The 18,095-nt window shown below is 43.7% G+C and overlaps 2 protein-coding genes across 2 annotated transcripts in view; both read right to left on the bottom strand.

The window, feature by feature from the left end:
• Positions 1-845, bottom strand: part of LOC139534855 (receptor-type tyrosine-protein phosphatase beta-like) — a 50,882-nt gene extending 50,037 nt beyond the window's left edge. The window contains exon 1 of the mRNA XM_071334308.1: positions 211-845. Within this exon, the coding sequence (XP_071190409.1) occupies positions 211-267 (57 nt within the window). The 5' untranslated portion in view covers positions 268-845. The remainder of the gene's footprint in view (positions 1-210) is intronic.
• Positions 846-1,234: 389 nt separating this feature from the next.
• The window catches only part of LOC139533604 (receptor-type tyrosine-protein phosphatase R-like), a 173,444-nt gene continuing 156,583 nt past the window's right edge, over positions 1,235-18,095 (bottom strand). Inside the window, exons 15-17 of the mRNA XM_071331759.1 lie at positions 17,002-17,112; positions 15,206-15,477; positions 1,235-8,264 (exon numbers count right to left, since the gene is read on the bottom strand). Of these exons, the coding sequence (XP_071187860.1) occupies positions 8,171-8,264; positions 15,206-15,477; positions 17,002-17,112 (477 nt within the window). The 3' untranslated portion in view covers positions 1,235-8,170. The remainder of the gene's footprint in view (positions 8,265-15,205; positions 15,478-17,001; positions 17,113-18,095) is intronic.

Below are 18,095 nucleotides of genomic sequence, written 5' to 3'. Positions count from 1 at the left end.
TCTCTAGCCTCTCTAGCCTCTCTAGTCTCTCTAGCCTCTAGCCTATAGCCTCTCTAACCTCTAGCCTCTCTAGTCTCTCTAGTCTACAGAAACATTTCCCAAATAAATGAACAGAAATAAAAATATTTAAACTTTTGAAACTTGTTGATGAGACTTCCATCAAGTGGTTCATTGGATATAATGGATGAAATTATAGTTTTCTAGACTTACCAAGAGAATCCCTGATGCCACACAAAGTGTTAAACAAAAAACGTTACATTTCAGCATTTTGATTGTTGGTTAATACATTATTCACATCCCCAAAAAATTTAAATCCAAAAGCGCATAATCCAAAACCATACTCCAAAAAAGATACGGCAATCAGTAGAACTGCCTCATCCACTGGAGTAAAACTAAAGTCCCGTGAAGCCTTGCCGTTGCAATGGTCCAAAATCACCCAGAAAAAAAAGAATGTTTCAGTAATTCAGTAGTTAACACTCCTAGTGTGAAGACAACCGGTCACAGTGTCACGTTGGAGACTTCCATCCATTCCACCTCCTCCAAAACAGATACTTGAGTCCTTACAGGATATCCTCAACCAGTAGAATGTTTGTATCACTCCAGCTCCAAGCTTCCAAAGCATTCAACAAGACCCCCCCCCCCTAGACTCTGAATAAGGCAACACTACAATACAGTGGTGGGTATGAGTCAAATAGTGCGTGGTTGATACTTCTGCCTCTATAAGTAAAACTTCAATACAAATCTATTTTTTTATAGATGTGTTTTAAAATATGTGTCTCTAAACTTTCCCCCTTGGAGAGAGAGCGAGAGGGCATCAAAAGTCTTTGTTCTCCAGAACTACTTTTAGGTAGTCCACTCCTTTTTCCTTCCTGTATGTACTCTTTCTCTCTCTCTCTCTCTCCCTCGCTCTCTCTCTCTCTCTGAAGCCTGGCTCGATGAAACCAAAACTTTCAGTAAACCTCAGAGCTCGAAAAGTATTTTCTATTCTAGTTCATTTTCCATTTCCGGCAAATGAGCATAGCTGTTGGGTATGACAACAACATCAAACCTCAACAAATACAGTTTCCGTTGACATTTTCACAGATCTACAGTCTGGAGCCCTGAAATACTGTAGGCATCTGCCATGTTTCAGAGCCTGTGTCTTTTGACTGTGTTTCAACATTTCACTTGAACACATTACAATTTTTTAAATGCTGAAGAGAGACAAGGATGAAATTAAAACCAGATCAGTGTGTGATAGTTCGAAACAGTTTCTCTTTATTGGCAGTAAGGTCTTACAGTAGGTACAGTATCAGCAGTTTCATTAGGTACAATATCATTTTCTGTTTAGGTACAGGGCAGTTTAGTGGCGTCTTCAAGCCGCTAACTGTCTAGCCAAAGTAGTACAACTCTCAACGTAGTACTCTCGAGGTAGTACAACTCTCAACGTAGTACTCTCAAGGTAGTACAACTCTCAATGTAGTACTCTCAAGGTAGTACAACTCTCAACGTAGTACTCTCAAGGTAGTACAACTCTCAACGTTGTACTCTCAAGCTAGTACAACTCTCAATGTAGTACTCTCAAGGTAGTACAACTCTCAAGGTAGTACTCTCAAGGTAGTACAACTCTCAACGTAGTACTCTCAAGGTAGTACAACTCTCAACGTAGTACTCTCAAGGTAGTACAACTCTCAACGTAGCACTCTCAACGTAGTACAACTCTGCACAACACAGGGTACTAGAGTAACATCCAGGAATATTGCATGTACAGTAATATAGTCAACAGAACACTTCAGAGCTGTCTCAAGGTCATAGTATGGCTTCAGTACTAAACACTCAGTAAACCACCAAAACAATTACTCAACACACTGTTTTAGTTTTAGCTAAGTTTTAGATTTTTACTTTTGGTCTGTTGTTACACACGCTTTTTAAATAAACACTACAAGAGTTGGAATACAGATTAATGGCAACGTATTTCCTCCGCACCAACAAGTATTTAGTGAACAGATGTCCAGTCGTACAGTAGGAGATAAAAACCCTTTCCCCCTCAGTAGTAGGAACAACACAAACAGCTGTTTGAGGCCTGCACCTCTCCTTGTGTTGCCCTCCAAACATGTACATTTCATTAAAGCATACATACAATATGTACAGCTTATATCAGATATATAAATAGTTACTACTGTGGTTATTATGTCGGACAAAGAGAGAACTAATCACAACATTCAAGTCCATTAGTAGTACATAAGGGAAGAACTCATAGGCTTGCATCCTAAACCCTCTAGATAGTTCACTACTTGTGATCAGAGCTCTATGGGCCTGGTCAAATGTAGTGCACTTTAAAGACTCTAGGGTCCCATTTGGAACGCAGGCCTTTGTCCTCTTGGCTAATATGGCCATTAAGCCCACATAGTGGATAGAAACAACTCTACTAACAGTAAACAATATGCACGGACGGTTAACATTTTATGTATTCAAAACTTTCTTTTTTAATCACAAATAATAATACAAAAATCATCCATAAGTACATACAAAAAGTGAAATGTTTCTCAATTCATCGTCACACAACAAACAACAATCTGCATACTCCTTGGTTGAACACTTGCACATTTTCAGCAGCAAGATAGATTCTTATATGGTCCTTATAGATATGCCTGATCACATTATGTTTAATGGTCCTTATAGATATGCCTGATCACATTATGTTTAATGGTCCTTATAGATATGCCTGATCACATTATGTTTAATGGTCCTTATAGATATGCCTGATCACATTATGTTTAATGGTCCTTATAGATATGCCTGATCACATTATGTTTAATGGTCCTTATAGATATGCCTGATCACATTATGTTTAATGGTCCTTATAGATATGCCTGATCACATTATGTTTAATGGTCCTTATAGATATGCCTGATCACATTATGTTTAATGGTCCTTATAGATATGCCTGATCACATTATGTTTAATGGTCCTTATTGATATGCCTGATCACATTATGTTTAATGGTCCTTATAGATATGCCTGATCACATTATGTTTAATGGTCCTTATAGATATGCCTGATCACATTATGTTTAATGGTCCTGATAGATATGCCTGATCACATTATGTTTAATGGTCCTTATAGATATGCCTGATCACATTATGTTTAATGGTCCTGATAGATATGCCTGATCACAATATGTTTAATGGTCCTGATAGATATGCCTGATCACATTATGTTTAATGGTCCTTATAGATATGCCTGATCACATTATGTTTAATGGTCCTTATAGATATGCCTGATCACATTATGTTTAATGGTCCTTATAGATATGCCTGATCACATTATGTTTAATGGTCCTTATAGATATGCCTGATCACATTATGTTTAATGGTCCTTATAGATATGCCTGATCACATTATGTTTAATGGTCCTTATAGATATGCCTGATCACATTATGTTTAATGGTCCTTATAGATATGCCTGATCACATTATGTTTAATGGTCCTTATAGATATGCCTGATCACATTATGTTTAATGGTCCTTATAGATATGCCTGATCACATTATGTTTAATAGCACTTTCAGATGTAGTGTATATATATTCCTCCATCATGCATATTCATGGTTTGCACCTCCATCACTCGGTCGTGTCATGCCATTGTTATGAACGTTGTCAAGCCGCCCTCTACCGGAGGCATTCTGGTCGGAGGCTAACTACTATTTAGTCAAAATTACCCTACAGTGCATGGAAATACGATGATATTGCGAAAGTAGTCAAATATTTAGTAGGAAACAACTTAATGACAGCATTATCATGTCTTCAAATTTACTTTAGACATGGCAATGTTGTCATTAGCTAGTAAAGTTTGTCAAAAATAGCTAGCAATGCTAACGTTAGCTAGCTAAAATCCGGTGGCCTCCCCTCAATTTTAGCTAGCTAGTGAAAGTCAATCTGGCGACATTCAACGTTTTCCTACAAATGATTTGCCTCATTTTGAATGTCATTGCATTTCCAATCCACTGTAATGAGCTTTTGATGACATCTTCATCAGCGCTCAATGACGATGCATTTAGTAAAAAAACAACATTGTGACCAAACATGCAGCCCATGAATATGATGTACTTGAAGAGAAGCAGAATGTAGATTATAGACCACTCGGCTATTGATCACTAAAACCCGAGACTGGAACACAAATATTACTCTGCTTCCCTACTGTTTCAGTGAAATAGTGAAATATTCAGTTTGAGGTTCCAGGCTACTAAACTATTCTAAAGCATGATCTGTATGGGCAAGCAGCTTTGATGAGAATAACTTTGGCTGTTTGTGGGAATCGTCTTGTTGAGTTAGAAACCCTAGTGGAGTTAAGGAAATGACCTCATGGATGTCTTGTTTGAAGAGGAAGGAGCAGGGAGGGGTATTTGTTTTGTCTAGAATCCACCCTGAATACTACTCTGCTTTACTAGTGAGACCATTGTGAAATGGAGTGCTATTCAGGATGGATTCCAAGCTAGTAATTGTGCAACTCACTTTAGATTTTCAGGAATTACCAGAAAAGTTTGAAGGGAATCATGTCCAATCTACAGTTGAAGTCAGAAGTTTACATACACTTAGGTTGTTGGAGTCATTAAAACTAGTTTTTCAACCACTCCACAAATTTCTTGTCAACAAACTGTAGTTTTAGCAAGTCGGTTTGGGCATCTACTTTGTGCATGACACAAGTAATTTTTCCAACAATTGTTTACAGACAGATTATTTAATTTATAATTCACTGTATCACAATTCCAGTGAGTCAGAAGTTTACATACACGAAGTTAACTGTGCCTTTAAACAGCTTGGAAAATTCCAGAAAATGATGCCATGGCTTTAGAAGCTTCTGATAGGCTAATTGACATCATTTGAGTCAATTGGAGGTGTACCTGTGGATGTATTTCAAGGCCTACCTTCAAACTCAGTGCCTCTTTGCTTGACATCATGCAAAAATCTAAAGAAATCAGCCAAGACCCCAGAAAAAAAAATTGTAGACCTCCACAAGTCTGGTTCATCCTTGGGAGCAATTTCCAAACGCCTGAAGGTACCACATTCATCTGTACAAACAATAGTACGCAACTATAAACACCATTGGGCCACGCAGCCGTCATACCGCTCAGGAAGGAGATGCGTTCTGTCTCCTAGAGATGAACGTACTTTGGTGCGAAAAGTGCAAATTAATCCCAGAACAATGGCAAAGGACCTTGTGAAGATGCTGGAGTAAACAGGTACAAAAGTATCTATATCCACAGTAAAACAAGTCCTATATCAACGTAACCTGAAAGGCCGCTCAGCAAGGAAGAAGCCACTGCTCCAAAACCGCCATAAAAAAGCCAGACTACGGTTTGCAGCTGCACATGGGGACAAAGATCGTACTTTTTGGAGAAATGTCCTCTGGTCTGATGAAACAAAAATAGAACTGTTTGGCCATAATGACCATCGTTGTGTTTGGAGGGAAAAGGGGGAGGCTTGCAAGCCGAAGAACACCATCCCAACCGTGAAGCACGGGGGTGGCAGCATCATGTTGTGGGGGTGCTTTGCTGCAGGAGGGACTGGTGCACTTCACAAAATAGATGGCATCATGAGGGAGGGACATTATGTGGATATATTGAAGCAACATCTCAAGCTTGGTCGCAAATGGGTCTTGCAAATGGAAAATGACCCCAAGCATACTTCCTAAATTGTGGAAAAATGGCTTAAGGATAACACAGTCAAGGTATTGGAGAGGATGGCACAAAGCCCTGACCTCAATCCTATAGAAAATCTGTGGGCAGATTCTGAAAAGCATGTGCGAGCAAGGAGGCCTACAAACCTGACTCAGTTACACCAGCTCTGTAAGGAGGAATGGGCCAAAATTCACCCTACTTATTGTGGGAAGCTTGTGGAAGGCTACCCAAAACGTTTGACCCAAGTTAAACAATTTAAAGGCAATGCTACCAAATACTAATTCAGTGTATGTAAACCTCTGACCCACTGGGAATGTTATGAAAGAAATAAAAGCTGAAATTAAGCATTCTCTCTACTATTATTCTGACATTTCACATTCTTAAAATAAAGTGGTGATCCTAACTGACCTAAGACAGGGAATTTTTACTCTGATTAAATGTCAGGAATTGTGAAAAACTGAGTTTAAATGTATTTGGCTAAGGTGTATGTAAACCTCTGACTTCAACTGTATGTATTTGGCATTCAGAAGCTACAGTATATCAGAGTTTGAAATCAGGGTCAGATAATCCGGACAAAAAAATAAGTGTCTGATTGACGTCATCTTTGTAATAACTGTTTTGTTTCAGAGATAAAGTGTATGGGAATCTAGTGTATGGGAATCTAGTGTATGGGAATCTAGTGTATGGGAATCTATACCATTCAGTCATACAGAGAAAACATCATGTCTAAAAGTGCCAAATGATCATGAGTTTACTGTTACACATCAAAACATTATCTTAATATCGTATAAAACTAAAAGCATTATTACTACTGTAATTTAATCTATATGATCAATAATTAAACATACCATGAGTGCACCATTGTCATTTAAACGCAAACGTATACACTTTGGTAAAGAAAGTAGTCATATAATTATCTGTGATGCTTAAAGGTCCAACACAGCCGTTTTTATCTCAATTTCAATTAACTGCCTTACTTTTGTAAGGTACTTATTCCAACATCATAGTATGTGAATATATATAAAACACAGGGGGAAAATCATGTTTTTGACTGCACTGGGCCTTTAATTGTCAACACAATATACCTAAGGATGGATTTGAAAGCTAAGAAATGGAAAATAAATGATTGTCTGAAAAAAAAAAAAGTTTTGGTAGTAAGATTGATTTACTGATGAAATGTCATGCCATTTCAGAGCCAGGGTAGATCACACGGTAACTCATAACAGCGAGCTTTGGTATGGAACACCATTGGATCACACGGCGGCCATGACAGTTCTCTGTGAATAAGGTAGATCTATAGGATGGCCAAACCCAATCTGAAGGGCCGCGTGACGGCTGGCTTTTTTTGTTGTTATTTGCTTCCAATTCAGTGTGTATAATGGCCATCCCCATAGCGTAAAGACCTTTTGATGTGTAGTACCGTGCAGACAGGCCCAATCGTTCCCTCACCTTTCATACACTGATGTTTCAATGGATGATCAACATGCTCTCAGAGGTATACTATATGGCAGAGGGGCAGCTTCTAGTGTGTTACTGAGAGAAAAGCCAACCTCCAAAGGAATATAACAGTCTTTAGAATAATACCCTTTGTGTAACAGCACATAGTTTAAAAAAATAAATAAATCATAATTCAAAAATATCCTAGTAAAGTCACAAAGACAAGTGCTATTAATTTCGACAACGTACCTTTTGCTTTTTAATAGAAACACCGTGGACGATTCAAGGACCACAGACTACCTACCCATCTACTGTAGCACATAGTAGTAAGAGGTCAGAGTGTAGATATACTACAGAATCAATATCAGGCAATCTGATTGGACAGAGCTGTAGTATCAGAGAGTTTGATTGGACAGAGGCAGGTTGCTCACAACAACGTTTTCAGAAGCAGAGCTGCTCACGAATGACAGGAAGTAGTAGAAGAAGAAGAAGAAGAAGAGGAGGAAAAGGAGGAAGAGAAGAAAGGATACATTACATTCAGAGACAAAATCACCTGTCCATACCTCCATCTCTCTCTCTCTGTAAGGAGACTCAATCAATCAGCCAAAAGCAGTCCAGGCTCTCCATACCTCCATCTCTCTCTCTCTGTAAGGAGACTCAATCAATCAGCCAATAGCAGTCCAGGCTGTCCATACCTCCATCTCTCTCTCTCTGTAAGGAGACTCAATCAATCAGCCAATAGCAGTCCAGGCTGTCCATACCTCCATCTCTCTCTCTCTGTAAGGAGACTCAATCAATCAGCCAATAGCAGTCCAGGCTGTCCATACCTCCATCTCTCTCTCTCTGTAAGGAGACTCAATCAATCAGCCAATAGCAGTCCAGGCTGTCCATACATGTCCACAAAGACTAAGCCCACAAGGACATCTACCATCCAATCGTAACCCAAATATCCACTTCCACATTAGTCACATGTCCTCACAGTCACCAGGTAAGATAGGTCCTTCCCGCTAGGGGGAATTAAATTCCACTTCCTGGAAAAATCTGGCATGTCTAGCAAAAACTTCCTGGCCTCTGTTCATTGGCCGGTGTCGGCGGAGAGGCGGGTCTCGAAGAGGCTCAAGGCGTGGTGGACAAACTCGTACTGCTCCCCTGTCTGGATCAGGCCTCCTCTGAAAAGACACACAGAGACAAGGCAGCCATTAGAATCACGGCAAAAATAACAGAACGGGCCAGTAAACAGTGTTAGCATGTTAGTAACATGCTATGAAATACAAGGAGTGGAAAAATAATTATAATAAACTAAATCTTCCATCAATTGCGGCCATCCTGCTGTCTGAAAAATAATGAATCCATCTCATACTGTGACTGAAAAACCTCTCTCTTGTTTTAGTGCTGCGGAACATTTGGAACATTCATTACCATTGTTCTGTGTCATAATACAAGAACCATTTAGGATTCTCTCCAGCTCATTTAATCCTGTGGTAATTAGTCACGATAAAAGGTCATTTTAAACTCTTCCTCGCTCATCTAAATGATACAGTGGCAGTTTGCTTCAGTACATTCTGTTCATTGATTAATAACTAAAGCTCAACCAAGGCAACATTATGAAGTCCTTGATACCCTGTTGAGCTGCAGGCTACTGCTTCATCCTAATGGATGATTGCTTTATCCTGGGACAGACAGGCTGTGGGAGATATTTCAGCTTAAACCCTGTTCAGGCTCCGGGGATGAGTGTGTGTGTGTGTGTGTGTGTGTGTGTGTGTGTGTGTGTGTGTGTGTGTGTGTGTGTGTGTGTGTGTGTGTGTGTGTGTGTGTGTGTGTGTGTGTGTGTGTGTGTGTGTGTGTGTGTGTGTGTTTGAAAGAGATAGGAACATAATATCACGTTCTGTCCGTCTCTTGTAAGACAAACACAGTTTCTCATGTACAAGTTTCTTAGCATGATTTATGTCCACACCCACCTACATCCTGACTGTCCTCACCCACCTACATCCTGTCTGTCTGACTGACTGTCCTCACCCACCTACATCCTGACTGTCCTCACCCACCTACATCCTGTCTGTCTGACTGACTGTCCTCACCCACCTACATCCTGTCTGTCTGACTGACTGTCCTCACCCACCTACATCCTGACTGTCCTCACCCACCTACATCCTGTCTGTCTGACTGACTGTCCTCACCCACCTACATCCTGTCTGACTGACTGTCCTCACCCACCTACATCCTGACTGTCCTCACCCACCTACATCCCGACTGTCTGTCTGACTGTCCTCACCCACCTACATCCTAACTGTCTGTCTGTCTGTCCTCACCCACCTACATCCTGACTGTCTGTCTGACTGTCCTCACCCAGCCACATCCCTCCTAACATCCATCCTGACCGTCTGTCTGTCTGTCCTCACCCACCTACATCCTGACTGTCTGTCTGACTGTCCTCACCCACCTACATCCCTCCTAACATCCATCCTGACTGTCTGTCTGTCTGTCCTCACCCAGCTACATCCCTCCTAACATCCATCCTGACTGTCTGTCTGTCTGTCCTCACCCACCAACATCCCTCCTAACATCCATCCTGACTGTCTGTCTGACTGTCCTCACCCACCCACATCCCTCCTAACATCCATCCTGTCTGTCTGACTGACTGTCCTCACCCACCTACATCCTGTCTGACTGACTGTCCTCACCCACCTACATCCTGACTGTCCTCACCCACCTACATCCTGACTGTATGTCTGACTGTCCTCACCCACCTACATCCTGACTGTCTGTCTGACTGTCCTCACCCAGCCACATCCCTCCTAACATCCATCCTGACTGTCTGTCTGTCTGTCCTCACCCACCTACATCCTGACTGTCTGTCTGTCTGTCCTCACCCAGCCACATCCCTCCTAACATCCATCCTGACTGTCTGTCTGTCTGTCTGTCCTCACCCACCCACATCCCTCCTAACATCCATCCTGACTGTCTGTCTGACTGTCCTCACCCACCTACATCCCTCCTAACATCCATCCTGACTGTCTGTCTGTCCTCACCCACCTACATCCCTCCTAACATCCATCCTGACTGTCTGACTGTCCTCACCCACCTACATCCCTCCTAACATCCATCCTGACTGTCTGTCTGACTGTCTGTCCTCACCCACCTACATCCCTCCTAACATCCATCCTGACTGTCTGACTGTCCTCACCCACCTACATCCCTCCTAACATCCATCCTGACTGTCTGTCTGTCCTCACCCAGCCACATCCATCCTAACATCCATCCTGACTGTCTGACTGTCCTCACCCACCTACATCTCTCCTAACATCCATCCTGACTGTCTGTCTGTCCTCACCCACCTACATCCCTCCTAACATCCATCCTGACTGTCTGTCTGACTGTCCTCACCCACCTACATCCCTCCTAACATCCATCCTGACTGTCTGTCTGTCTGTCCTCACCCACCTACATCCTGACTGTCTGTCTGTCTGTCTGTCCTCACCCACCTACATCCCTCCTAACATCCATCCTGACTGTCTGACTGTCCTCACCCACCTACATCCCTCCTAACATCCATCCTGACTGTCTGTCTGACTGTCTGTCCTCACCCACCTACATCCCTCCTAACATCCATCCTGACTGTCTGACTGTCCTCACCCACCTACATCCCTCCTAACATCCATCCTGACTGTCTGTCTGTCCTCACCCAGCCACATCCATCCTAACATCCATCCTGACTGTCTGACTGTCCTCACCCACCTACATCTCTCCTAACATCCATCCTGACTGTCTGTCTGTCCTCACCCACCTACATCCCTCCTAACATCCATCCTGACTGTCTGTCTGACTGTCCTCACCCACCTACATCCCTCCTAACATCCATCCTGACTGTCTGTCTGTCCTCACCCACCTACATCCTGACTGTCTGTCTGACTGTCCTCACCCACCTACATCCCTCCTAACATCCATCCTGACTGTCTGTCTGTCCTCACCCACCTACATCCCTCCTAACATCCATCCTGACTATCTGTCTGTCCTCACCCACCTACATCCCTCCTAACATCCATCCTGACTGTCTGTCTGTCCTCACCCACCTACATCCCTCCTAACATCCATCCTGACTGTCTGTCTGTCCTCACCCACCTACATCCCTCCTAACATCCATCCTGACTGTCTGTCTGACTGTCCTCACCCAGCCACATCCATCCTGACTGTCTGTCTGACTGTCTGTCTGACTGTCCTAACCCAGCCACATCCATCCTGACTGTCTATCCGACTGTCTGTCTGACTGTCCTAACCCAGCCACATCCATCCTGACTGTCTGTCTGACTGTCCTCACCCAGCCACATCCATCCTGACTGTCTCTTTGACTGTCCTCACCCAGCCACATCCATCCTGTCTGTCTGACTGACTGTCCTCACCTAGCCACGTCCATCCTGTCTGTCTGTCTGTCTGTCTGTCTGTCTGTCCTCACCCAGCCACATCCATCACGGACACCGACGTCTTGCTTCCAGACAAACTAAACACCTTCTTTGCCCGCTTTGAGTATAATACAGTGCCACTGACGTGACCCGCTACCATGGACTGTGGGCCCCCCACTCTCCTTCTCCGTGGCCGACATGAGTAAGACATTTAAACATGTTAACCCTCGCAGGGCTGCTGGCCCAGATGGCATCCCTAGCCGCGTCCTCAGAGCATGCGCAGACCAGCTGGCTAGTGTGTTTACGGTCATATTCAATCGCTCCTTATCCCAGTCTGCTGTCCCCACATGCTTCAAGATTTTAACCATTGTACCTGTACAAAAGACGCCAAATATAACTGAACTAAATTACCATCACACAATAGCACTCACTTCTGTCATCATGAAGTGCTTTGAGAGACTAGTCAAGGATCATATCACCTCCACTTTACCTGCCACCCTAGACCCACTTCAGTTTGCATACCGCAACACTGGAGCGTTCTCAGCCCTCTCCTGTACTCCCTGTTCACCCACGACTGCATGGCCATGCACGCCTCCAACTCAATAATCAAGTTTGCAGATGACACTACAGTGGTAGGCTTGATTACCAACAACGAAGAGACAGCCTACAGGGAGGAGCTGAGGGCACTCGTGGTGTCGTGTCAGGTAAACAACCTCTCACTCAACGTCAACAAAACAAAGGAGAAGATTGTGGATTTCAGGAAACAGCAGATGGAGCAGCCCCCTATCCACATCGACAGGACAGTAGTGGAGAAGGTGGAGCGTTTTAAGTTCCTGGGCGTACACATTACAGACAAACTGAAATGTTTAATCCACGCAACAGCGCCTCTTCATCCTCAGGAGGCTGAAGAAATTTAGCTTGTCACCTAAAACCCTGACAAACTTCTACAGATGCACATTTGAAAGTATCCTTTCGGGCTGTATCACCGTCTGGAACGGCAACTGCTCCGCCCACAACCATAAGGCTCTCCAGAGGGTAGTGAGGTCTCAACATCGCATCACCGGGGGCAAACTACCTGCCCTCCAGGACACCTACACCACCCGATGTCACAGGAAGGCCAAAAAGATCATCAAGGACAACAACCACCTGAGCCGCTGCCTGTTCACCCCGCTATCATCCAGAAGGCGAGGTCAGTACAGGTGCATCAAAGCTGGGACCGAGAGACTGAAAAACAGCTTCTATCTCAAGGCCATCAGACTGTTAAACTGCCATCACTAACATTGAGAGGCTGCTGCCAACATACAGACTCAAATCATTATCCACTATTAATAAATGGATCACTAGTCACGTTAAATAATGCCACTTTAATAATGTTTACATATCTTATATTATTCATCTCATATGTATATACTGTACATTATACCATCTATTGCACCTTGCCAATGCCGCTCGGCCATCGCTCATCCATATGTTTATATGTACATATTCTTATTCCATCCCATTACATTGTGTGTATAAGGTAGATGTTGTGAAATTGTTAGATTACTTGTTAGATATTACTGCACTGTCGGAACTAGAAGCACAAGCATTTCACTACACTCACATTAACATCTGCTAACCGTGTGTATGTGACCAGTAATATTTGATTTGATTTGATCCATTCTGTCTGTCTGTCTGTCTGTCTGTCTGTCTGTCTGTCTGTCTGTCTGTCTGTCTGTCTGTCTGTCTGTCTGTCTGTCTGTCTGTCTGTCTGTCTGTCTGTCTGTCTGTCTGTCTGTCATCACTGATGGTCATTAGAGCAACACAAACACAGTAGCATACAAGCAGGAAAGAGGCCATGGCTATATCATCACCAGGTAACTCACCTGTCTGCTGTAAACGTATTGTACTACATTGGACCTATTCCACATACTGTCTAATACACCAGGTGTAGGTAACTCACCTGTCTGCTGTAAACGTATTGTACTACATTGGACCTATTCCACATACTGTCTAATACACCAGGTGTAGGTAACTCACCTGTCTGCTGTAAACGTATTGTACTACATTGGACCTATTCCACATACTGTCTAATACACCAGGTGTAGGTAACTCACCTGTCTGCTGTAAACGTATTGTACTACCTTGGACCTATTCCACATACTGTCTAATACACCAGGTGTAGGTAACTCACCTGTCTGCTGTAAACGTATTGTACTACCTTGGACCTATTCCACATACTGTCTAATACACCAGGTGTAGCTAACTCACCTGTCTGCTGTAAACGTGTTGTACTACATTGGAACTATTCCACATACTGCCTAATACACCAGGTGTAGGTAACTCACCTGTCTGCTGTAAACGTATTGTACTACATTGGAACTATTCCACATACGGCCTAATACACCAGGTGTAGGTAACTCACCTGTCCGCTGTAAACATATTGTACTACCTTGGACCTATTCCACATACGGTCTAATACACCAGGTATAGGTAACTCACCTGTCTGCTGTAAACGTATTGTACTACATCGGACCTATTCCACATACGGTCTAATACACCAGGTGTAGGTAACTCACCTGTCTGCTGTAAACGTATTGTACTACATCGGACCTATTCCACATACGGTCTAATACACCAGGTGTAGGTAACTCACCTGTCTGCTGTAAACGTATTGTACTACATCGGACCTATTCCACATACGGTCTAATACACCAGGTGTAGGTAACTCACCTGTCTGCTGTAAACGTATTGTACTACATTGGACCTATTCCACATACTGTCTAATACACCAGGTGTAGGTAACTCACCTGTCTGCTGTAAACGTATTGTACTACATTGGACCTATTCCACATACTGTCTAATACACCAGGTGTAGGTAACTCACCTGTCTGCTGTAAACGTATTGTACTACATTGGACCTATTCCACATACTGTCTAATACACCAGGTGTAGGTAACTCACCTGTCTGCTGTAAACGTATTGTACTACCTTGGACCTATTCCACATACTGTCTAATACACCAGGTGTAGGTAACTCACCTGTCTGCTGTAAACGTATTGTACTACCTTGGACCTATTCCACATACTGTCTAATACACCAGGTGTAGCTAACTCACCTGTCTGCTGTAAACGTGTTGTACTACATTGGAACTATTCCACATACTGCCTAATACACCAGGTGTAGGTAACTCACCTGTCTGCTGTAAACGTATTGTACTACATTGGAACTATTCCACATACGGCCTAATACACCAGGTGTAGGTAACTCACCTGTCCGCTGTAAACATATTGTACTACCTTGGACCTATTCCACATACGGTCTAATACACCAGGTATAGGTAACTCACCTGTCTGCTGTAAACGTATTGTACTACATCGGACCTATTCCACATACGGTCTAATACACCAGGTGTAGGTAACTCACCTGTCTGCTGTAAACGTATTGTACTACATCGGACCTATTCCACATACGGTCTAATACACCAGGTGTAGGTAACTCACCTGTCTGCTGTAAACGTATTGTACTACATCGGACCTATTCCACATACGGTCTAATACACCAGGTGTAGGTAACTCACCTGTCTGCTGTAAACGTATTGTACTACATTGGAACTATTCCACATACGGTCTAATACACCAGGTGTAGGTAACTCACCTGTCTGCTGTAAACGTATTGTACTACATTGGAACTATTCCACATACGGTCTAATACACCAGGTGTAGGTAACTCACCTGTCCGCTCTGAGCTGACACACAATCCCCAGCACATCCACCACTCCCTCCAGCTCCAACTGACGACAGCCTATCGTCGTGGCGATGAAGCAGCCCGTTCGGCCAATCCCTGCGCTGCAGTGTACGATGACGGGTCCCTGCGACGGGGAGCTCGTCCTGTCCTCCTCCACGTCTCTCATCAGCTGGAGCAGGGGCTGGGCGCTGTCTGGGGTCTTATGGTCCGGCCATGATGTGTACCAGTAGTGCTTCACCACACGACTCTGGGCCCCTTGCTGTGAAAGAGACAAAGACACACAGAGTTTGAGTAAGACCAAGATTGTGGTTTCAGTCTAGTTTACAGTAACTGTCCAGTGTTTACAGATTTCTATGAAATATGACCTATAATCAATGACAATGTGAGTAAAATAGTTTTCCTTCTAAACATTTTTTATAAATTATGTTATAAAGCAGCTTTTCTGTTTTAAAATGGTTTGGGCGTACCCCAACAACAGAATGGTGTGGTCGTACCCCAACAACAGAATGGTGTGGTCGTACCCCAACAACAGAATGGTGTGGGCGTACCCCAACAACAGAATGGTGTGGGCTTACCCCAACAACAGAATGGTGTGGTCGTACCCCAACAACAGAATGGTGTGGGCGTACCCCAACAACAGAATGGTGTGGTCGTACCCCAACAACAGAATGGTGTGGTCGTACCCCAACAACAGAATGGTGTGGTCGTACCCCAACAACAGAATGGTGTGGTCGTACCCCAACAACAGAATGGTGTGGGCGTACCCCAACAACAGAATGGTGTGGGCTTACCCCAACAACAGAATGGTGTGGTCGTACCCCAACAACAGAACGGTGTGGTCGTACCCCAACAACAGAACGGTGTGGTCGTACCCCAACAACAGAATGGTGTGGGCGTACCCCAACAACAGAATGGTGTGGTCGTACCCCAACAACAGAATGGTGTGGTCGTACCCCAACAACAGAATGGTGTGGTCGTACCCCAACAACAGAATGGTGTGGGCGTACCCCAACAACAGAATGGTGTGGGCTTACCCCAACAACAGAATGGTGTGGTCGTACCCCAACAACAGAACGGTGTGGTCGTACCCCAACAACAGAACGGTGTGGGCGTACCCCAACAACAGAATGGTGTGGGCGTACCCCAACAACAGAATGGTGTGGTCGTACCCCAACAACAGAATGGTGTGGTCGTACCCCAACAACAGAATGGTGTGGGCGTACCCCAACAACAGAATAGTGTGGGCGTACCCCAACAACAGAATGGTGTGGGCGTACCCCAACAACAGAATGGTGTGGGCGTACCCCAACAACAGAATGGTGTGGGCGTACCTCAACAACAGAATGGTGTGGGCGTACCTCAACAACAGAATGGTGTGGGCGTACCCCAACAACAGAATGGTTTGGGCGTACCTCAACAACAGAATGGTGGGGTGTACCCCAACAACAGAATAGTGTGGGTGTATACCGGTCATAAAAAATATTAACGCGAGTAGATCGCTGATTGGTCAGTTCATCATCCTCTATGAGAAAATAGCAAGCATTTTGGAAACGGTCTGTTTGAGATAAACATTTGAGGGTTTTTGAAGTGTTTTATTTTCTCCAATTTATGCTTTGGTCAGAAATACGACTAGGGCCTATAGGATGAGTCAACAAAACATGAACTTTTAAAAGTGTAGATTTTCAATGGAGAGTTAATGAAGTGTATAGTAAATGGATAGAAACCCACAGTGATCCAGTATGGTCATGTAAAGAATGGGTTTCATCACTAAGTGATAAAGTACCTTCAGGGTGAGGGTACGGCAGGTGTAGTTGTCACACTCTGTCACGTTGTTAATGAGCACCTCCACCTTGCCATAGATACCGCGCCTCTCTGGCCAGTACAGAACACATTTCTGGAACAGACAACATCATTAATCACTACACATGTTATCGTATCGCCAATCATTATTGATCCAGTGTATTAAACCCTGTCAATAACACATTATGTCATGTATAACAGGATTATGTCATGTATCCTGTCAAATTTACATGTGTAGAATCACGTACATATTTGTTTATACCTATGGGTTCCTGTGTGTGTGTGTGTGTGTGTGTGTTAGGGTTGAATATTTTCCCGGGTATTTAAAAAAAAAAATCCATCCCGAGAATAAATCCCTTTTCTCCCGGAGTAAACCGGTATTTCCCGCCAAAACCATAAATGTCATTCTAAAGCATATAAACCATATAAATATGCTTTATATTTAATTAGATTAGAGCTTTGATCAGCATGATAAATCAAGCCTGATGCTACCTGAGACTGATGAGCCATACAATAAAGACATTTTATGAAGATTAGCTGACTGCTTGCTGTCTGGAAACAGCTCTGTCTCAGCTGTCTGGAAACAGCTCTGTCTCAGCAGTCTGGAAACAGCTCTGTCTCAGCTGTCTGGAAACAGCTCTGTCTCAGCTGTCTGGAAACAGCTCTGTCTCTGCTGTCTGGAAACAGCTCTGTCTCAGCTGTCTGGAAACAGCTCTGTCTCTGCTGTCTGGAAACAGCTCTCTCTCAGCAGTCTGGAAACAGCTCTGTCTCTGCTGTCTGGAAACAGCTCTGTCTCAGCTGTCTGGAAACAGCTCTGTCTCTGCTGTCTGGAAACAGCTCTCTCTCAGCAGTCTGGAAACAGCTCTGTCTCAGCTGTCTGGAAACAGCTCTGTCTCAGCTGTCTGGAAACAGCTCTGTCTCTGCTGTCTGGAAACAGCTCTGTCTCTGCTGTCTGGAAACAGCCCTGTCTCAGCTGTCTGGAAACAGCTCTGTCTCAGCTGTCTGGAAACAGCTCTGTCTCTGCTGGAAACAGCTCTGTCTCTGCTGTCTGGAAACAGCTCTGTCTCTGCTGTCTGG

Source organism: Salvelinus alpinus, chromosome 11 (assembly GCF_045679555.1).
Source record: "Salvelinus alpinus chromosome 11, SLU_Salpinus.1, whole genome shotgun sequence".
In the NCBI taxonomy this organism is placed as follows: domain Eukaryota; kingdom Metazoa; phylum Chordata; class Actinopteri; order Salmoniformes; family Salmonidae; genus Salvelinus; species Salvelinus alpinus.
This window is presented reverse-complemented; position numbering and strand designations above follow the sequence as displayed.